This window comes from Saccopteryx leptura, unplaced genomic scaffold (genome assembly GCF_036850995.1).
Source record: "Saccopteryx leptura isolate mSacLep1 unplaced genomic scaffold, mSacLep1_pri_phased_curated manual_scaffold_18, whole genome shotgun sequence".
Classification (NCBI taxonomy): domain Eukaryota; kingdom Metazoa; phylum Chordata; class Mammalia; order Chiroptera; family Emballonuridae; genus Saccopteryx; species Saccopteryx leptura.
In genome coordinates this window covers 512,034-535,543 of record NW_027095700.1, presented here as the reverse complement: position 1 = coordinate 535,543, position 23,510 = coordinate 512,034, and the positions used below count along the sequence as shown (strand labels likewise).

Sequence of the window (23,510 nt, the reverse complement as noted above, 5' to 3'; positions counted from 1 at the left end):
AAATGTTACACACCTAGAACATTACTTTCATAAACAGTCTATAAAATTACTCTAGTGACATCCTAATCACAGACTAAGTTGCTTTGAAATATGATATACCAAATAGGAAATATGTCTACAACAGAACTTATTTTCTTCAAATATGGTTGCTTTTGAAAATTAAAAGCATATAGAAACAAAAAGGTCTCCCATAAAAAGGCCACCTACTTACTTAAATCTTCATCTTGTTGAGAGTCACTGACAGTCGTCATATAAACCATCTTTTCTCTTGGCACATGCATACTGCTATTCTGATCAAGCAGTTCAACTCCATGATCATTCTCAGGTTCACCTTCCACAATGTCTACAGTGCCACCTTGCAAGAAAAATGACAGCACCAATTATTTATGTGAAAACTTAATTTCACTTTTCACTTTAACAGCTGATAACCCTGCCAAACACTTTCATATTAGTATGGTATACTGAAAATGTTTTAAAAGTTATCTTTCAAAAAGAACTGAAATGTTCTCATCTAAACCAACCCCAAAGTAATCAAATTAAAGTGTTTAAATAGGATATATAATGTCCTAAGACAGGGGTTGGGAACCTTTTTGGCTGAGAGAGCCATGAATGCCACATATTTTAAAATGAGATTCTGTGATAGCCATACAACGACCTGTGTATGTGACGCATTATCCAAAAAAATTTGGTGTTGTCCAGCTGTCCTGTTGAGGACAGCTGTGATTGGCTCCAGCCACAACCATGAACATGAGCAGTAGGAAATGGATTGTAATATATGAGAATGTTTTATATTTTTAACGTTACTATTTTTTTATTAAAGATTTGTCTGTGAGCCAGATGCAGCCATCCAAAGAGACACATCTGGCTCGCGAGCCATAAGTTCCCGACCCCTATCCTAAGGGTTTCCACTTACCTAAATTTTCCTCTCCAGGTTCAGCTTTAAAAATATACACCTTAATAACTTCGGGGCAAGTGCTATCCACTTTACAAGAACTAATTTCTGACACTGTGCACATTTCCAAGGAACCATTCTGTTGTATTTTGCCAGCATCATCCACTAAAAAGAGAGAAGGAAACATCATAAATAATAATTGCAGACACTTAAAATATATTACACTTTTGAAAGTCCTTTTTACAAATATCTCTAATTGATTCATAAAAATAGATGATTTAGAAAGTAGAAGAATCAATGAATACATTTTAAACATCTTCTAAAGTGGGATAAGATATTAAGGTGAAAACTATTTTTTTTTAAAGCTAACACCTGGTAGCCTTGAACACTAACAGAATAATAAAATGATATACTTTCTCCCTAGAAATAATTGCATCCATTAGGTTTAATTATTTTCTCAAAAAATTTGGTAAGAATATCCTAGTATAGGGGTAGTCAAACCCTTTTATACTTACCGCCCACTTTTGTATCTGTTAGTAGTAAAATTTTCTAACCATCCACCGGTTCCACAGTCATGGTGATTAAGTAGGGAAGTCACTTTACTTTATAAAATTTATAAAGCAGAGTGACAGCAAGTGAAAGCATATAATCATAATTACTTACCAAGTACTTTATGTCAGATTTTCACTAAGTTTGGTAGAATCAATCTTTATAAAACAACTTATTATAGTTAAATCTATCTTTTTATTTATATTTGGTTGCTCTGCTACCGCCCACCATGAAAGCTGGAGCGCCCCCTACTGGGCAGTAGGGACGAGGTTGACTACCACTGTCCTAGTAAAAAATCATCAAGCATTGCTCTTAATGTAATATTCATCAGTATTATCTAATAATGTTGCTCCTTAATATCTTTAATAACCATTTCTATTAGAATTCTAAGTTTTTTAAAATATCAAAATATAGTTTTCAGAAAGTACACTGCAATGGTCAATAAAAATTATAACACCAAGTGTGTAAACATAAAACTACCCATACACACTATAACATATACATACACATAACACACATGACTTCATGAAAATGCAAAGTCTGAGTCACTGATGACAAATGAAGTCAATGTATTTAAACAAATTCTCATATACCTTAATGAAGGTTGCCTATTTTGTTTTGAAAACTACTCTACTTACCAACAGAGACACATGATTCCCAACATTAGAGAGTTAGAGAATATTCAATATTTCATATTTTAAACTTTATAGAAGTAGCAAAGGAAATACTGTAGCATTATGCTTAGAATTTGGAAAATTAACAAAAGTAAAAAATAATGTTCAAAACAGACTCTAGGTTAGAATAAACATCAAAAGTATAATTTCTACATAATGTAACCTTTTTCATTCACTGCTATCCTCTTATGGTCACCCACTGGCACAAAGTTTAATAAAGATTAATAAAAACTCAGCCAATTACAATTTAACTCACCACAATAGTTAGATTTATATTGCTATTAAGTGGATTTGCTATTGACACAAACACTGGAGGAATGTTCTCTCTGCTCTAGACACAGTGGACTGACAGAACAAGTGATCAAAAAAGAAGACTGATTTAACTTGTCTTCAATATCCCCATAAAGCCTTTTCATTTCTTCTAGTTCCTTTTCTAATGCCCTCTTTTTGGTTGTCATCCTTTTGGTTGTATATTTATTCAATTTAGGAAAGAATCACAAGTTGTAAATCAGACTTTGGGGTAGGTAGTGGGATAACAAATATGAGAAACTCATTTACTCAGTAATTTTGTAACCCACTAACATGATTATTTTTAAATGCAATCATACTAATAATATAGCTAACATTTATTGGCTACTATAAATACTACTTACTACTTATACTAAGTCTATGAGAAAGATGTGAAAATACTGCCCACATCATATATAGCAGAGCAAACGGAAGTTAAGAAAAGTTGAACGACTTATCTGAGATCACACTGCTAGCAACTAAAGAAGCCAGAACTGAAATCTTAATCCATGTGATTCACAACTATCAATCAAGTTTTGGTATTTTAAGAATGTATAGACTCTATGAGACTTAAAATGTTAGAAGCAATAAATGGTATATCTAACTACAGATGGTTTCCATTAGTAGAAATCAAATTAACAAGTTCCTGATTCAAGCACAATTCAGCTAAGATTGTGGTGTAAATAGTGGTATAAAAGTTTTCACCACTATTTAATTGTGTCTTAAATTCTTGCTTACGAACATAAAATTTAAGATTTTTATGTCTTTGAAATATGCAAATTTCTCATCTGCTTGAGATACAAAAATTGCATTTCTATTCAACATAATGATGTAGAATTACATATTCTTATGCAGAATATTCAGATGAATTTAGAATTCCAAAGTGTCATTAAAAAGTGAAAATACACCCTGGCCAGTTGGCTCAGTGGTAGAGCGTCGGCCTGGCGTGCAGGAGTCCCGGGTTCGATTCCCGGCCAGGGCACACAGGAGAGGCGCCCATCTGCTTCTCCAAACCTCCCCCTCTCCTTCCTCTCTGTCCCTCTCTTCCCTTCCCGCAGCCAAGGCTCCACTGGAGCAAAGTTGGCCCGGGCACTGAGGATGGCTTCATGGCCTCTGCCTCAGGTGCTATAATGGCTCTGGTTGCAACAGAGCGATGCCCCAGATGGGCAGAGCATTGTCCCCTGGTGGGCATACTGGGTGGATCCGGTCAGGCACATGCAGGAGTCTGTCTGACTGCCTCCCTATTTCCAACTTCAGAAAAAAACAAAAACAAACAACCCCCCCCCCAAAAAAAGTGAAAATACAGTAATATTTTATCTAATTTAGTTTCCAATTTATCAAAATCAAGACCAACTCCAGGCCAAATTATGTGCAAACTATTTTTTAAAACTGATTGTAGAAAAATAGGGAGGAAAAGAGGGAGAGAATGAAACATCAATTTGTTGGTTCCACTTATCTGTACATTCATTGGTTGATTCCTGTATGTGCCCTTTACCCGGGATCGAAGCTGCATCCTTGGTGTAATGGGACAATGCTGTAACCAAGTTACACAACAAGGTACTGCACAAAACTGTTTTTAAACAGCACACTGAAATATTTCTTACAGATATGAACAACAACACAAAGTCAAGGGAGCTCACATACTGGACTGAAGTAATGCAGAGATCGCTGATGTTCTTGGCGAAGTGTTTTAATAAATATTTTATGGGGTCTGACTCAAGTGGGTTAAGAATTTTATGTATGGTATACATTTCTTTAAGAAGTTGACTTTTAAATAGGAGGAGCAGTAAACAAATTGCAGGATCAAGAAAATTACTGTCCAATTTATAAGAATATTTATGTTCATAGTCTACATGAGCACTAAGGCAAGTGAGGCCACGGTGTATTGCTGGATCAAGATCTCAGAAAAGGAAAAAGATGAGACTTTCTTTAAAAGAAAAACATTATTCCTTTTGAAACCTGAGAACATAAATTAAATATCAATAGGAATGTTGCTTTGTTGTCATAAGGGAGAGAGTTGAACAGGAGCTTGGAATGGCAAAAATAGAAAGAAACCATGACTGGTGGCTTCAAATACATATGCTGTACACAAAAGAAGGCAAGCATTTTGTTAGACAGTAACAGAATGGCAAAATGGGTTAGGAACTTAAAAAGTGAGAAGAATAAGAATACAAGAAAAGAATGATATCAAGGTTCAAAGAGCTGTTAAATTCTTTACAGTTACAGAAGTGTATACATACAAACATACACCTTCCCTAAACTGTGACCTTAACTATCTAAATTAAAGTATACTGCTCACAAAATTTAGGGGATATTTCAAAATAAACATGAAGTGATAAAATATCCCCTAACTTCTATGAGCATTGTATTTTGACTACCTTTTATAAATACAGTTTATGGGCAGAGAGGAATGCTGTCCTTAATTCTGGTCACATCCATCATCAGTAGATGAGTGGATAAAATCAGCTGTGGTATGTATATGATGGAATATTGCTTGGCTGTAAAAAAGACAATCTTACTCCTTATAGGGGCTTGAGAGGGTGGAGAGGTAGAAGAAAGAGAGACAGGAACATGGAGCTGTTCCTGTGTGTGCCCTGAACAGGGAATCAAACAGGCAACCTCCATGCTCCAGAATGACACTCCAACCAACCGTGCTATTCAGCTAGGACTTAATTTTTTTTGAGACACAGAGGAGAGAGAGGAGGGGTAAAAGAAGCATTCATTTGTTGTTCCTCTCAGTCATACATTCACTGATTGCTCCCTGTATGTGTCCTGACCAGAGATCAAACCCACAATCTTGTTGTTTTAGGACAACTCTCTTAATCAGCTGAACTAATCAATCAGCCAGAGCAGAAATCTTACTCTTTACAATAGCATAGTTGGACCTGGAGAGCACTATGCTAAGTGAAATAAGCCAGTTAGAGAAAGACAAGTACCATACAATTTCCCTCATGTATGGGAGTGCAAAAATAAAATGAAAAGAAAAAAGAGAGAGAGAAAACTCATGGAAAAGTACAGAGTATGAATAACAGTGGCAAGGAGGCGGGGGAAGGTACATGGGAGAATAAATGGTGACAGATGAAGACTTGAGTAGTGAACAACAATGCAATGTACAGATGATATGTTGTAGAGTTGTGCACTAGTGTCATCCCAATAAATTATTTCTTTTAATAATTATGTAATTCACTACAGATTCAGATATAAGATCTACCCCCCCAAATAAACAAAGCTTACAATTCACTTTAAAAGTTTGACCTCAAAAAATCTCAGAGAGATGTCCTACTAATTCAACCAGTAAAATTAAACATAAAATATTACAAAAATGGCTTATTTAAAAAAAAACTTTAGGTGTCCTATTACTATTTGCATTCTCACTTATTTTTAAATTGCCATTAAAAATTAAAACTGAAAAACAGGTAAAAACTAAGGCTTGGATAAAACTGAGTTAACAGATAACATGATTTTTGTACAGCCACCTTTTTAAAAAACACAGTAATTAAGAACTAGGGCTTTTAGTAAATCCTCTCTCCAAAAAAGAAATGTAATTTCTGAAAATTAAGATTGCTTCTAATATTTATCTTTAACGTGACATTTTATACTTCAGCACTTCTAAGTATTTAACACTTTACATATATTTTTTTCTCACTTTCCCTATATAAAGTAATAAGTTTTGGGATAATGCAAGTGTTTAGGGGAAGAAATGAGAAAGATGTCTGTCTTCAATACTGTCTTTCTTTTTCATCTGGTTAAGTTATCCCACTTCCCCCTAAGTCTCTAGTGAAAATTCATTTTAATTTTTCAAGAAAAAAGAGTGGCCCTGGCTGGTTGGCTAATCATAAACCTACTTGAACATCGTCTCCATAAGGAAAAGAAACTTACTTATTTTGTTAATGTATCCCAAGAGCCTACAGCTTACATTTATGAACAAATAGAAACTATTTCAACACTGTTTTGTTAAATGTTTAAGTCTGGATGTTCAAGTCAATGTCTATGAATGCAAATAAACTAAATTTTAAAATAAATGCCCACTGACATAAAAAATATTATAAACAAGAAGTTGGAATTGTACTTTAAAGTCATTATCTACTATATTCAGTTTCGAAAGATGAGAAGTCAACATGTTAAATTTTATATAATATTTTAAGCAGACAGACTCCTGCATGCTTCCCAACTGGGATCCACCCAGCAAGCCTCCTACAAGGTAATGCTCTGCTCATCTGGGGTTATGCTCCATTGCTCAGTAACTGAGGTATTTCAGCGCCTGAGGTGAGCCACGGAGCCATCCTCAATGCCCAGGGCCAACTTGCTCTACCATTTAGCTGCAGGAGAAAAGAAAGAAAGAGAGAAAACGAGAGAAAGAGAGAGAGAGAGAGAGAGAGAGAGAAGGGGGAGGGTTGGAGAAGTAGATGGTAGCTTCTCCTGTGTGCCCTGACTGGGAATCAAACCTGGGACTTCCAAATCCCAGGCTAACGCTCTACCACTGAGCCAACCAGCCAGGGCCCTAAAATTCAAAAAATTATTTCATGTCATTTTACCACTTTATTCTTGTGTCCTTTCTGCTCTTTACTGTCTCTAATAATTACTATAGAATTTCTAAAGTCCTGGATATCTGAAAATAATTTGTCCTTTTGACTCAAAAAATAATTTGGCTGAATATAAAATTGGTTACTGTTTCATCAGAATTTTTAATACATTACTGTACTATCTTACATTTTGTATTTGATGTGAGTTCCCATATTAAGTGTTTTTCATTAAAGTTCACCAAATAACTCTGATTATGACTTGTTTTATCAGTCTATGTCTTAAAAGAATTCTTAGATAAGTCATCAGTCTTTTTAATACTGAAATAAAATTCACATACCATTGCATTTACACTTTTACAGTGTGTAAAGTACCATTCTATATTTTGTCGAAAATTTTCAGTTGTGCAACCGTCATCCCAACCTGTTTCCAAAATATGTCCATCCTCCCAGAAAGGTATCTCTATATTCTTTAGTTAACCCCTTTCCCTACCAATATCACAATTAGACAACCACTGGTCTATGTTTTCTTTATAGGTAATACTTATTCTAGACATTCCATGTATTTCTATCACTATCCAAGTTCATCCATAGTGCAGCAAGTCTGAGTGTTTCTTTATAAGGCCAAATAATATTGCATTGTAGGTAATACATTTTTTGATTTAGTGAAAGGGGAGGAGGCAGAGACAAACTCCCACATGCACCCCAACAGGGATCTACCTGGCAAACCCACTAGGGGCGATGCTCTGCCCATCTGGGGCCCTTGCTCCATTGCAACCGGAGCAATATTTTAGCACCAGAGACAGAGTCCATGGAGCCATCCCTCAGCATCAAGTCCCAACTCACTCCAGTTGAGCCATGTCTGCAGGAGGGAAGGAGGAGGAGGATGAGGAGGAGGAAAAGAGGGAGAGAGGGGGAGAAAGAGACAGAGAGAGAGAGAGAAGGGAGGGGTGGAGAAGCAGATGGGTGCTTCTCCTGTGTGCCCTGACTGGGAATCGAACCCAGGACACCCACACACCAGGCCAATGCTCTACTGCTGAGCACACTGGCCAGGGCCAGTGATATATTTTTAAAACTTATTTCACCAACTGATGGGCATAAGGGTTGTTTCTGGTTTGGGGCTATTAAAATAATTAATGTTGTTATAAATATTTGGGCAAAATCTATTCTGTGGATGTGTGTTTTCAATTCTCCTGGGTATATACTTAGGATAGTTGAATCAAATATAGTAATTCTATGTTTAACTTTTTGATGAATTGCCAGAATTTTTTAAACTGGCTATACAATTTTCTATTTCCAGAAATTTGAGTGTTATAGTGTCTCCCCATTTTTGCCATCATTATTTTCCATATTTTTAATTCCCATTTCAGTGTACAAGAAGTCATATCTCATTATAGTTTTGATTTACATTCCCTTATTAACTAATGATCTGTGCACTGTTCATATGCCTACTTTCCCTATTTAGAAAAATGTCTTATTTTGGCCCATCTTCTAAGTACATAATTTGCTTTTTATTTTTCAGTTTTCCTGCATGCGCTGCAACTGGGATCCATCTGGCAAGCCCCATCTGGGGTCAATGCTCTGCCCTTTGTAGGCCATACTCGCAACTGCACTATTTTTAGTGCCTGGAGGGCAGGCTTCACACAGCCATCCTCAGCACCCCAGCAATACATTCGAACAAATTGAGCCATGGCTGTGGAATGGAAAGAGAGAAGGGGGACTGAAGAAGCAGATAGTCGCTTCTCCTTTGTGTCCTCACCGGGAATCAAATCCAGGACATCCACATGCCAGGTCAACAAACTGCCACAGAGCCAACTGGCCAGGGCCAGTACAGTATCTAAAAATCCATTGCCTAATCCTATTTCATCATAACTTATACATATGTTTTCCTCTGAATTTTAGCCTGATATATTTCAGTCTTTAATCTACTTTTGAGTTAATTGTTTTGTCTTGAGGTAGTAAACAAACCAACTTCATTGTTTTACAAGTGTACAACCAGTTATTCCAGTATTTGTTGACACATTTTCCCCATTGGTCTGTCTTGACACCTTGTGAAAAATCAATTCACCATATATGAATGGATTATTTTCTGGATTCTCAATTTCACTGAATATGTCCATCCTTATGTCAATACTGCAGATATGGATCACTGCAACTTTTTGTTTACCTGAGAATGTCTTATTTTCTCCATTTATTTAAGCTTTAATTGGATATGTAATTCTTGGTTACAGCCTTTTTCATTTTTCAATATATTGAATATATCAACTGTCTTCTCTCCTCCTGTTACCGAATGAGAAAACACCTATTACTTTCTGAGGATCACTTTATGTGATCAGTCACTTCTGTGTGACTTGATGTCAAGATTTTCTCTGTCTTTTGACAATTTAAAGCAGTGGTCCCCAAACTACGGCCCACGGGCCACATACGGGCCCCTGAGGCCATTTATCCGGCCCTCGCAGCACTTCCGGAAGGGGCATCTCTTTCATTGGTGGTCAGTGAGAGGAGCATAGTTCCCATTGAAATATTGGTCAGTTTGTTGATTTAAACTTGTTCTTTATTTTAAATATTGTATTTGTTCCCATTTTTTTTTTACTTTAAAATAAGATATGTGCAGTGTGTATGGGGATTTGTTCATAGTTTTTTTTTTATAGTCCGGCCCTCCAATGGTCTGAGGGACAGTGAACTGGCCCCCTGTGTAAAAAGTTTGGGGACCCCTGATTTAAAGTCCACTGAACTTCTTAGCTGATATGCACAGATGCATACTGCTTGTCAAATTTGCAAAGTTTTCAGTTATTATTACACTTTTTTCCCCCTTGAAATGTTCTTTTAGCCCATTTCCTTCTTTTCTCTCCTCCTGGCAATATGTATGTTGGCATGCTTAACAGTGTTCTACATACCAATGCATTTACATCATTTTTCTTCATTGCTTTTCTCTCTTGTTGGACTGGTTAGTATTATTTGATGTATGTTCAACTTTCCTGATTCCTTCTTTTGTCTAATAAAATCTACTTTTTTGCTCTTCTAATGAAATTTTTTTTGTGACAGAGACAGGACAGACAGGGACAGACAGACAAGAAGGGAGAGAGATGAGAAGCATCACTTCTTCATGTGGCTCTTTAGTTGTTCATTGATTGCTTTCTCATATGTGCCTTAAACAGGGGGCTATAGCAGACTGAGTGACCCCTTGCTCAAGCCAGTGACCTTGTACTCAAGCTAGTGAACCTTGCTCAAACCAGATGAGCCCACGCTCAGGGTTTGGGACCACGTGGTCAGACTCTTCTGATGAAATTTTGATTTTACATAGATAACTTGCAAGCCCATAATTTCTTTTTTCTTATTTTACTGAATTTCTTTTTTATTTATTGAGTTTACACAGAGGAAGGTAAGAGAGGAAGGGAGAGAGACAGAGAATTTTGTTGTTTTAATTATGCATTCATTTGTTGATTCTCTATATGTACCCTGAACAAGGATCAAACCTACAACTTAGGTATATCAGGATGTCATTCTAACTAATTAACCTAACTGAGCCATGGTCAAGTCCACAATCTCTATTTGGTTATTTTTAAATTTCTTTTTATTGATATCCTTTAATTTTGAAACATCGTTACTTTAGTTCTTTAGGTATGGTTTCCTTTGGTTCTTGTGTCTTTGTATATCTCATAATTTAGCAATGCTTGAGATCAGATTCTTCCATTCCCATGGTTTGGTATTGCTGCTTGTATCATAACTTTTATGAACTAATTCCATAAATCTGCTTATTAAATCTGTTTGTAGCCACTACAAATCTGATTAAGTGGTCAACTACTTGACTGAACTGAGATTTCCATACAACCAGTAATCCTTCCAATTTTGCAAAGGAGCTCTGTGTGCATGCTGAAACATCTTTAACAAATAGCTAGGCAACTGATACCACACAGTGGCTTTACTTCCTGCTTGGTCAGAACTTCAAGGTTCATCAAACATGTGAGCTGAAGGCCTTGCCATGTTTCTCCCTGCCATAGACACAATATCTGCATTCTCATTTTCAAGAATCACAGCTTTTCATAACTCCCCATGGAGTTATCATTCCAAAGAGTTTCATTCCAAAGAGTTTCCTAAGCTTTACAGTACCTATTATTTGCCCTAACTATATCTACTGACTTAGTTAGCAGTGATGTTCAAAAATTATCTGGTGGTTTTTGGTTTTTTTTTTTTTTGATGAGAAAATACTGTTCACTAATAAGCTCAGAATTTCCAAAGAAATATAGATAGCCTAATATATGGAGTCTTCCAAAATAACCATCAGTAAGGTCAAATAATGACAATTCTCTTGAAATGGGACTTGAAGGAGTTCTAATATTTTTCTGCCTTTGTAGTAGCTGCCAGGCTATTGATGTTTCTCAAGGGAAAAGAAAGATTTTGGTTTTTCTTTTTTTACAGAGACAGAGAGGGAGTTAGGGACAGGGATAGACAGACAGGAACGGAATGATGAGAAGCATCAATCATTAGTTTTTTGTTGCGCATTGTGACACCTTATAGTTGTTCATTGATTGCTTTCTCATATGTGCCTTGATCGCGGGCATTCAGCAGACTGAGTAACCCCTTGCTTGAGCCAGTGACCTTGGGTCCAAGCTGGTGAACTTTTGCTCAAACCAGATGAGCCGTGCTTACGCTGGCAACCTCAGGATCTCGAACCTGGGTCCTCAGCATCCCAGTCTGACGCTCTATCTACTGCGCCACTGTCTGGTCAGGCAAAAGATGTTGTTTTTAAAGTTAACATATATTTTTGAGAGGAGTGTATGTAAATAGAGTGAGGAAAAGGCCACAAAACTCAATGCCAAAATTTTTTTTTTTTCTTTTTTTTTTGTATTTTTCCGAAGCCGAAAACGGGGAGAGACAGTCAGACAGACTCCCGCATGCGTTCGACCGGGATCCACCCGGCACGCCCACGAGGGGGCGACGCTCTGCCCACCAGGGGGTGATGCTCTGCCCCTCTGGGGCATCGCTCTGTTGCGACCAGAGCCACTCTAGTGCCTAGGGCAGAGGCCAAGGAGCCATCCCCAGCGCCCGGGCCATCTTTGCTCCAATGGAGCCTCGCTGCAGGAGGGGAAGAGAGAGACAGAGAGGAAGGAGAGGGGGAGGGGTGGAGAAGCAGATGGGCGCTTCTCCTGTGTGCCCTGGCCGGGAATCGAACCCGGGACCCCTTGCACGCCAGGCCGACGCTCTACCACTGAGACAACCAGCCAGGGACTCTTTTTCTTTTTAAATAAACTCCCAGTAATGCTGCTATAGTTTCCATGGCTCTTAAACTCATTTCTACGAATGTTCTGATTTTGATTATAGAGAGGATTTTTTGTTTGTTTTATTAACTGAGAGGAGAGAAGACAATGAGACAGAATCTCACAGGCACCCCAACCAGGACCCACCTGGCAACCCACCTGGTGCCGATGCTCAAATCTACTAAGCTATTTTAGCACCTGAAAGAAGCTGATGTTTGGACCAACCAAGTTATCCTCAGCACCTGGGGCTGACTGGCTGCAATAAGGGAGGAGAGAGAGAAAGGAAAGAGGGAGGGGGAGAAAAAGCAGATTGTTCTCTCTGTTTGCCCTGACCAAGGATCGAACCCAGGATGTCCATGCACTGAGTTGACGCTCTATCCACTAAGCCTGCTGGCCAGGGCTGAGATTTTTAATAATTGTTACAGAAAATTTTCTCCCATACATTTATTATGTTAGCTGGTTTCTTGTTTTCTGCATATGGGTTTTATCTCCTGTTTCTCTCTTCTATATCTTACCCATTTTCTCCAAAATCATGTTTACATTTCTTTTAACCATTTAATTTACAATTTTTCCTTTTCCTACTGAGAGGAGGGGACATACAGAGACAGACTCCCACATGCACCCCAACCGGGATCCACCCAGCAACACCCACCTGGGGCAATGCTCTACCCATCTGGAGCCATGATCCCAAGGGAGCTCTTTTTTAGCACCTGAAACAGGTTTCGCAGAGACTCCATGGACTCATCCTCAGTGCCCAGCTGATACACTCAAACCAATCTAACCATGGCTGCAGGAGAGAAAAAGAGAGAAAGAAAGAGAAGGGGAAGGGGGAGGGGTAGAGAAGCAGATAGTTGCTTCTTCTGTGTGCCCTGACTGAGAATCAAACCCAGGACATCAATAGACCAGGCTGACATCTACCACTGATCCAACTGGCCAACACCAATTTGCAATTTTTAAAACCCAATCACAAGTGCCCTGATTATAGTCAGATTACTGTCGTTGCTACAACAGTAGGCCATTTGGTACCGGTCCGTAGAGAAAGAATAAATAACTTACATTATTTCCATTTTATTTATATGTAAGTCTTATATTTATATTTAAGTTTTATTTTTAAAAAATGACCAGATTCCCTCTGTTACATCCACCTAAGACTCACTCTTGACACTTGTCTCAGTCACATGATACATTTATCTGTCCCACCCTAAAGGCCGGTCCGTGAAAATATTTTCTGACATTAAACCGGTCCGTGGCCCAAAAAAGGTTGGGGACCACTGCTCTAATAGTTTAATTTCAATCTCCTTTTACTGCCTTTACCTCCTGTGAACATGTGTATCTGCTACAATATGGTCTAAATACTTTAGTCATAAAAAACACTGACAGTCTAATACACAAACGTATCTTCCTAAATTTCATCATAAAAATTTTAAAACCTGATCTCTGCTAAAATCTTCAATCTCCAGAAGTCTTTTCTTATTTATATTTAATGTTAAAATTCTAAAATTTTATTGTTTTACCAGTCAACTTACCTCCCCCCAACGCAACCAAAAAATCTAGAGGAACCTTAAGTAGCAAGTTATATACATAGCCAATAATTAGTTGTAGAAAAAACATTAAAATTCAAAATATGTAAAATAGCTATTTGACCATCACTATTCCAATAACTACTAGAAGCAACAAACAAAACATAAAAAAAATGTATTTATCCTTTGCCTTTATGCATTAGATATGACAGTCTGGGCTTCATTTATTCATTCACTGAACCTCTTTTTATTGAATATTTATTATAAACGAAATAATTAACTAGAAACTAAAAATAAATCAACTGATCAAAACACCTAAAGAGCCCTGCAAGAGGCATGCTATCCATAGAATGTTATCAAGTTAATATATTTGTTAATTCAACAAGTATTTCATACCAAATACATAGAGTTTGTCCACCTAAGTGGACAAGATGCATCAGATTCTGTCCTAAAGAAAAATATAATCAATTTCACAGCAAAAGCAGAATCTAGGCCAGGGGTCCCCAAACTACGGCCCGTGGGCCACATGCGGCCCCCTTAGGCCATTTATCCGGCCCCCTCCGCACTTCTGGAAAGGCACCTCTTTCATTGGTGGTCAGTGAGAGAAGCATAGTTCCCACTGAAATATTGGTCAGTTTGTTGATTTAAATTTACTTGTTCTTTATTTTAAATATTGTATTTGTTCCCATTTTGTTTTTTTACTTTAAAATAAGATATGTGCAGTGTGCATAGGAATTTGTTCATAGTTTTTTTTATAGTCCGGCCCTCCAACGGTCTGAGGGACAGTGAACTGGCCCCCTGTGTAAAAAATTTGGGGACCCCTGATCTAGACTATAGCAGTTAGGCTTTAACAATGAGCAGTAGTGTTCTGATACAATATACCACCACCATAAAATATAAACTGTCATCATTTTAAAAGAACAAGTTTACCAAGATGGACTCTATAAATACTTTATAAAAAGCTATATGTATAGATTTATAAAATTTCAAAGAAAAGAAAATTGGCATGATTCTTTAATCTATATATGTTGAATAAAGAAACTGAAATGCTTCCATTTCTCATGAAAAGCATTAAAACTAACTCAGTAATAGCTTCTTGATTTTCTTTTTCATATATAAATAAGATTGGGTCATAAATTTCTTGGGGGTTTTTTTCTCCTTCTTTTCCAAGTGAGAAGAGGACAGCTAGACAGACTCCCGCATGCACCCTGGGATCCACTCAGCAACCCCTGTCTGGGGCAGATGCTCTGCCCATCAAGGGCCATGCTTGCAACCAAGCTATTTTTAGCACCTCAGATAGAGGTTCCACAGAGCCATCCTCAGCACCTGGGTAGATTTAAACCATTCAAGTCATGGCTGCAGGAAGGGGGGAGGGCAAAATAAAGAGAAAAAGGAGGCAGAGGGGTGGAGAAGCAGATGGTCATTTCTCTTGTGTGCCCTGACCAGGAAGCAAACCTGTGGTATCCACACACTACGCCAAACCAACACTCTACCACTGAGCCAACCTGCCTGGATGATAATTTTCTATCAGACTCTACCTGCAAACCCTAAACAGGCGCTCTCCATTCTTCCTCTCCAAATAGGGTATTAAATTATAACACAGCAAGAAAAAGTATTTTCATAGGACAAGAGGATACTAATAAAATTGATATCTCTATATAAATTCATTTTATAAAATGTGTATTTCAGTTTATACTAAAATAGTATTAAAATTAAATCCTAAGTAAGTATAATAAATGCTCCCTTTTACTCTTTATTTAAAATAGATTATAAGCATTCAGTGAATAATTGTAAATTATTACTATGTTTAATAATACTCAACACTTTATTTGGAACAAGCCTAACAGAGAAGAGATTCAATGAACATTTATTAAATTAGCAGAATCAGACTGACAGCTATAAAGCAACTTTAGTTAGATGCAGAAAATTATCATCATCACAATGCTGGGCCATGATGACATAATAAATCACTTAATAGGTATATAAATGCTGGCTCTCCAAACAAAAATGTTTGTAATAGGTTTGCTGTGCTATGTGCTCAAAGTCAGAAGGGGAAAGACTTGTATGTAGAGTTAATAGGAATACTCTGAACTCTTATCTATACTATAAAGCTTGATTCCAAACAACTATTAATCACATGAACTGGTAATTTAGGATAATTAAGTTATTTAAACCAGGAGGTAAGTAATAGGACCAACTAAAAGCAAACTGGAATCCCACTGATGTAGAGAACATATCTAAAACTGGTTAGAAAGATCAGAGACAACTGTTGGTATATATTAACAGGACCACTAGAACATTTGTTACTTAAGCAAAAGTCTAGCTATGTCTTTATTGATAATGACTTAAACACAGTCAAGAAATTCATCATCCTATAAGAAGCAGCAAACACAATATAAAACCACTGACATTAAATGTCTAATCAATCTAAAATAAATATAGATGTTTAAAGGCTTGTACATAGCTGCTTTATTTCAAGATTTTACACTAATATAATTCCAAAGCCAATAGTGAATTGATGTTTTAAAATAAGATCATTATTTTGAAGGAAAAAGAGAAATTACTATGGAAAAAAGACAGTAGCTGCAAAATCAACTGAATTAATAAAGACAAAGATTTTTCTTCTGAGCTGAAATCCTTTCTAATTTCAGTGGTAGTCAGGTGACAGCCTAATCATATCTTTCATGATTTCTATTCTTTTCAGTCTGTTTCTAATGCACTAGTCCATTCTTACATAGTAATAACTCTTTACTTTGTACCATTTTACTTTTCTTAATTATGCATAATTAAATGACCCAAACTAAAACAACACTATACGTTTATGAGACTTAATTTTACCTTATACTTAAGTTATGAAAATATCACCCTAATGTGATAAGAAAAAAACTTTCAAAAATACCTTTGACAATCACTGTACCCCAAGACTTACAGGAAATCATAAGGTAGTCCTCACAGTTGCTTTTATCATCATCGTGCTGGTTCACAGGAATCCCGCTGGCATCTATGACAGCTTCAGAGGCACCATCTGTTACCAATACTTCTTTTGAAACTACATCAGTTGTTGGAGGATCAGTCACAATTTCTGCTTCTACTACACTACCATGAACGTGTTCAATATGTCCAATGTCAGACACATGTATAGATTCACTTGTCAAGACGTGTTCTGGCATAGACACTGAGGCTGAAGTAATGTCGGAAGCTAAAACATCATCTGGGACTGTGTAATGTGCTAAAGAATCTTCGGTTACATCTGAATAAAGTACTTGCTCAGGAATGATGACATTTTCAGATATATCTGCTTCTTCTAAGATATCTGAGCACTGAGCATCTTCAATAACAATATCCTCAATAACATCTTGAATTACAACTGAATCTGGGTCATCAGGAACAAAGTTATGTACAGTTATATCTGAATCCACAACATCTGAAACAAAAACAGTTTCTTGAACTTCCACAACAATTTGATCACCATCCATGTGGGTAACATCAGTTCCTTAAAAAAACAAAAATTAAAATGACAAATTTCAGGTAGGCATGCATGACTATCTAAAATGATGTAAATGTTGTTTAATTTGCACCAGGAAAAGAGGCTATATCCTCAGTTGTCTCAAACATTAAAAACAGGTTAAAGACAATAGGAGTCTTATTTCAGATTCATTTAAAAAAATAGAAATTTTAAGTAAAAACTGTATTTTACTCAACTCTAATTAATTAAGAGGTAAAGAAGTAATAAAAAAGCAAAGATGATGGGATATAGAAAAAATTTTAGAAGAGCAATATAAGTTCCCAACTAAAATAAAATCTTAAAGGATAATAAAAATTAAGCAAGTAACACAAATTTAGAAACCACCGAACCGTTTTTCTTCATATCTGATTTGTCCTTTTTATCATAACTCCTTCAATACATCAGTTTTCTTCTTTTCATCACTCTTAGATTCCTTTCCTTCTTTTTTCTTTCAGCCTTTATAATCTCATCATTCTATTGTATTATAATAGTATACTAGTATCCCCCACCTACAGCTGGAAATTTAGAAACTACTCTCTAGTTTTCGGTATAAGAGGATTGAGACATAAATTAAAAGAAAGATAGAAGGCCACCATTATGGAGGAAAGAGGAAAGGCACATGGTTAGTTAGATCTATGGATAGACAAAATAATAAAAGTACAATTGCTAAAAAGTGGTGGAAGATAGAACAGTTAGAACAGACCTGCCCCAATCTCAAGGATGATATATTCTGGTCCCAAACGCCAACCTCCCAGACAGTTCCTCATAATATAAGAAACCCTACTTTAGTCCAATATTCAGTTAGGAATAAAGGTAGGGAGATGAATTAATAAGAGTCCAATGTGATTAAATGACTTCACAAAGATTACACAGTTGTTCGAACAGCACAGGGTGTTGTTGTTCACTGTATAACTTGGAATAAATGAAATGAATGGAAACCAAAATAAGATATCCTTACCAAAAATATATGATAAAAACAAATCTGGTATCTTGGTTACTGATCTAGAGAAAAGAAATGTGGAAGCCTCACCTAAAAAGCTGCACAATGGCCTAGTGCTACTTGTGACCTTGAGTAGCTGAGTTTAAGCAGGTACATAACTCAATCACTGTGTATCACTGGCCAGGCCATCAGAAAAACACAAGATTCTTCAATAATCAAACATGATCAACAAGGGCCAAAGAATAATAAAAGTTGTAGAAAGTTTTTAAAGTTAGTTAATATTCAGTTGCATTACATGTAGAATAGTGATAGAATGTTTTCTTTCATTGCTGTAGCACTACAAAATATTTTATGATCACATGTCTTCAGTGTCTATAATAATTCACATGAAGAAACAGATTATTTCAATCTCTATCTTAAAGATATATAAGTAAAAACATTTAGTGACAAAAGCACTAGTTAAAAAATCTAATAAATCAACAGTTTTGACAATTACCTGTTTTGTGACCTTGGGCAAGTCATTTAACCTCCTGAGTTTATTAGTCAGTAAAGTGAAGACAGTAATATCTGCCATGCATACCTCACCAAACTACTTTGATGATCAAATGGGAATTTACGGGTAGTGTTCTAAAAACTGTAATGAGATGTTTCAGTATTATTAATATATTTTAAAACAAAGGCCTTGGCAGATTAAGTGACTTGCTCAAAGATGAACAAACACCAGAAGTGTGAACAAACAGACCTAAAATGCAAGTGTAGCCCACTTAGGCTTGCTTATGGCAAAATTAAGCTCGTTTAAGTATATCTGAGTTTTCCTCCTTATAGTCTCTTTCTGAAGCACATTATTTCTTCACTATGTTCAAGCAAAGAAAGAATTATAACTTTGCATTTGCCCTTATCAAACGTGAGTCAGTAAGATCATCCTACACACATACACCAACATATATACACACACAGGATTTAAAAAGCATAGCGATAACCTTATGTTTCTTGGTAAAAGTAACTATACTTTAATACAATCACAGAACACTCAATGAAAAAAATCATTAAAATCTGAGTTTTAACTCATAAGAGTATGTAATAGTAAATAGTTCATTAAAAATCTAGTACCATCACTTCACAATATTATGTATATAGAATTATGGAACTCAATACTTTATTTTTCCCCATTTCCATATGCACTGGGGAATGCAGCCAGATCCCAACTGCCTGATACAGAAGGTTGGAGAAGCTTTTTGAAAACAAGGTTATAAACGTGGAGGACCTTGGGTTTGCTTTTATTTCCCAGGCAACAGAAAATAGAGAAATGATATGATCCAAAATGTTATTTTAGATGAGTCTGGTGTGATTGATAAAAGAAAACAATAAAAGTAAGGAAAACAGTTTAATATTACAGATTAAGGTTCAGATAATACTGCCTGGGCAAGAAGGAAAAACTAGCATGAAAAATTGCAGAGTAAGAAGTCTCCCCAGCCCATCTACTCCATTACCCACCTTTGAAAATATCCATGCTCTAATCCAGGGGTTGGGAACCTCTTTGACTGAGAGAGCCATGAACGCCACATATTTTAAAATGTAATTCTGTGAGAGCCATACAACGACCCGTGTATGTTACGCATTATTCAATAAAAATGTAGTGTTGTCCTGGAGGACAGCTGTGATTGGCTCCAGCCACCCACAACCATGAACATGAGTGGTAGGAAATGAATGGATTGTAATACATGAGAATGTTTTATATTTTTAACATCTTTTTTTTTATTAAAAATTTGTTTGCGAGCCAGATGCAGCCATCAAAAGAGCCACATCTGGCTCGTGAGCCATAGGTTCCCGACCCCTGCCTTAATCACCAGAACTGTAAATATGTCACGCCATGAGGACTTTGCAGACATAGGTAAGATTATCATCCTTTAACAGGGTGATTATACTGGATGATATAGGTGGACTCAATTGTTCAAATGAACCCTTAAAGCAGAGAACTTTCCCCACCTGGCATCTGAGTTGAATCAGTTTTAAGTTTGAGAGAGACTCAATTCACTATTTCAGAAAGCATGAGAAGGAACATAAACAGAAGCAGCTGCAAGGAGCAATAAACGGAACTGCAGCTGACAACCAGAAAGAAAAGCAGACCCTGGCCTTATTAAGGAAATAAATTCAACAATTATCTGAATTAGCTTGGATTCAGATTAATACCCAGAGTCCCAGAAAGAAACACCACCTTCCTGACACCTTGAATTCAGCCATATAAAATTCAAAGGAGATAGCCCAGTTATGCCAGGATAGTATTCCAACCTACTGAAACTGTGAGACTATAAATTTTGTTGTTTTAAACTGCTGACTTTAACTTTTGGTGCAGTAACAGAACTGAATACAGATTTTGGTACTAGAAATGAGAGTGCTAATGGACATATACCATATTTCTCCATGTAGAAGATGCTCCCGTGTATAAGACGCACCCTAATTTTGGGGGGAAAATGTATTACATAAAGTTATTGAACTCAAGTTTTATTCATCATAAAATTCATCCAACTCCTTATCACTGTCAAAACACATTTCCTGCTTTTTCGTGCTTGTTTTTGTGCTCATTATTGAAGACATAAAGGAGGACAAGCTAATGGATGGGAGCCTACAACCACAGTGTAAATAAGACACTGCCAGTTTTTAGACCCCAAAATTTTTGAAATAGAGTGAATTTTATACGTGGGGAAATACAGTACCTAAAAAATGTCAAGTGGCTTTGAAGGCGGATATTTCCATTAGTAGAAATATGAATGTCAACAACTCATGTCAGTGAGAAACTCAAACAAAATGAGCAAGGTAAAGGAAACTTACATGGACTTACTAGAAAACTGAAGTTGTCATGTATAGACTGTTAAAATAGGAATCTAGTCTTTAATAACAGTGATAAGGCTTAAAAGCAAAGCAGAAACATCATATAGGAAACTAAACAAAAATAACATCCTTATGGTGTAGCAGGTGTCTTATCAAAACTGTACCCTGCAGTTATTTGGAAAGCATAAATTATAACAATAAATTAGGATACTTGGCTCAAAAGATTTTAGTAGAATATTAAAGACATAAGCCTGATTTCTTCTTGCTCTTCAAGTAAAATCCTACAAAAGGAAGTTAAACAGTAGGAAGAATTGATAAAAAGAAATGTTGCAGAACTTAACAATTAGGAAGTTCTCAGCCCTGGCTCGAACAGCCCATACAGAAGGCAAAAGGGGGGAGCAAAAATATTACACTTTGGGACATTTGTTGTCAGGAAAGAATGTTCTTGAATGATTTTTAACCAACAGTCTACCAGGAATTTCGTGCTGATCTGCGAAAGAGTTAACCACCCCAATGTTGTACACCCAATGATTATAGACTCTAATATAATCTTCATACAACATTGGGGTGGTTAACTCTTTTTGTGGACCGGCACATTTCTGATGAACTGGCAATAATATACAGACTCGATACTGAAAAACACAGTTCTAAAGAAAAACCAGTATGTGACTCTACAACTCTTCCCATATTTCTAAAAGATCAAAATATAATGTCCTTTGAAGCCATGAAGGGTGTACCTCATTTAACTAGGAAACATTAACCAAAGAAGCTTAAGAACATCATCCCTCAGACATCTCAAAAGAAGTCAGAATGGGATTTTCTCTGAAAGAGTGTGTCTAATAAACTAAATCCCCGTAACACAGCAGATAAACTACATTCTCTAAAAATGTAAACCATCATAAACAATGATAAAACTTGGATTAAAATGGGTAGAAATAGTACAATGTAAAGAAGTCTGTTGGACTCCCAAATTCTAGGGAGGGCAGGAAAAAGTTTGATAAAAATTACACAGCTGCAAATACTTACTAGCTTAGATGAAAAAACAGGATGATTTCGAGAGAGCCATAAACTATAAGGAATTATTCCCAGGGCTAAAACATAATGGAATGTTCCTGGCTGGCTTTCAGAAATTCTCTGGACTAGCAAAACAATTTAATCTTCCTTTTTACCCTTTTAAATCAGAATATTCAAAACTGTCCTGTTATTTCTTTAGGAAAATAATAACTTGTTTCTTTAGCTTTACAATAGGTTCATAGATAAAGAGGAATTAGTGCCTGTGTTATAGTAAATGAACTATATACTAGAGAATTAAGAGCACACAATTTAGAAGATATCTGAAATTTTTGAGCTACTTAATTTCAGATAAGAATTTTAGATGTTGAATCTGAGAACCTCAGGCAAGTCTGAATGGATTTTACATTTGGGAAGGATATATATCTTGGATGCTTGGGGACCAAATACAGACAGCGGTAGACAGAATAATCCTTGAAAGATATCCAAAACCTAACTCTTAGATTTTATAAATACTCTATGTTATGTGACATGATAAAAGAAACCTACAACTGTAAAGAAGGTTATTGATGTAAGACAGGTAGATTATCTTTGGTGGGCTTGTGGTGGGAGTTAGGAAGATGTTATACAGGACTGTTTAAAAAATTCAAAGAATGAGACAGACTCAACTCACTTTTGTCAAAGGGAACCACATGTAAAACTTAAGAAGAAATATGAGCTGTCTCAAAAGAAAAAAAAATGGCACTTGCTAGTAATGAAACAAGAATCTCCATCTTAGAACCTCAAGGAATTAAATCTGACCAAAAGTCTGAATGTAAAATTCCTTTGGAGGCTCCAGAAAGAAATGTAGCCATCAACACCTTGATTCTGACAGTGAAACTACAACATTTAGACCCACACCATATCTAGACTTCTGACCTACAAAACTGTAAGGTGACAAACTGGTGCTTAGGTTACTAAATTTGTAGCAATGTTTTATGGCAGTAGTAGAAAGTTTATAAAAGAACAAAACAAGAAACACTTTCAGTGTCCTCACAGTGTTCTCTGGACTTAGTGGTGTAGCTGCAGAAGACAAAAATTACCAAAGAGAAATGTTAAGATTCCACTGTTCATGGTATTACTGGTTGTCAAGGTAACAAGTTACTTAAGTATGAATTAATATAAGATCTAGTAATTCATGCTCTAGCAATTCTATATTTTGGCAATGAAAAGTAGAACAACCCATAAAACAGATATACCTATTCCATCAAAAAATGAGTTTGGGTGTTGTGGCTGCAATTCAAGTTCATCTTCATCCATGGTCTTTGATTCTCATTAGTCACAGCTTCTAAACTAGGGAATAAAGTATACCAAACATTAATTTTTTAATGTTTAAAATGTCATCATATTTACATTTCTGAAATGCTCAAATTTCTTGATCAAAAACCTATCAATAGGAACATACTAATTTCCAGTAACATATCAAGTAGATTGATGATGGAAGTTTTTGTTTTAATAACAGTATCACAATATTACTTACATAAA

The 23,510-nt window shown here is 36.2% G+C and overlaps 1 protein-coding gene and 1 long non-coding RNA gene across 7 annotated transcripts in view; both read right to left on the bottom strand.

The window, feature by feature from the left end:
- The window catches only part of LOC136386873 (uncharacterized), a 265,786-nt gene that overhangs the window by 59,905 nt on the left and 182,371 nt on the right, over positions 1 to 23,510 (bottom strand). The gene's annotated exons all lie outside the window — the stretch shown is intronic.
- The window catches only part of LOC136386878 (zinc finger X-chromosomal protein-like), a 100,782-nt gene that overhangs the window by 5,781 nt on the left and 71,491 nt on the right, over positions 1 to 23,510 (bottom strand). For 3 of the 5 annotated variants that reach the window (XM_066358009.1, XM_066358008.1, XM_066358010.1), the window contains exons 2-5: positions 23,225 to 23,318; positions 16,631 to 17,194; positions 914 to 1,057; positions 212 to 355 (exon numbers count right to left, since the gene is read on the bottom strand). In XM_066358009.1, the coding sequence (XP_066214106.1) occupies positions 212 to 355; positions 914 to 1,057; positions 16,631 to 17,194; positions 23,225 to 23,285 (913 nt within the window). In that variant the 5' untranslated portion in view covers positions 23,286 to 23,318. Of the gene's footprint in view, positions 1 to 211; positions 356 to 913; positions 1,058 to 12,833; positions 12,877 to 16,630; positions 17,195 to 23,224; positions 23,319 to 23,510 lie in introns of those variants that run through there. The other 2 variants (XM_066358011.1, XM_066358012.1) reach the window with 2 other exon arrangements.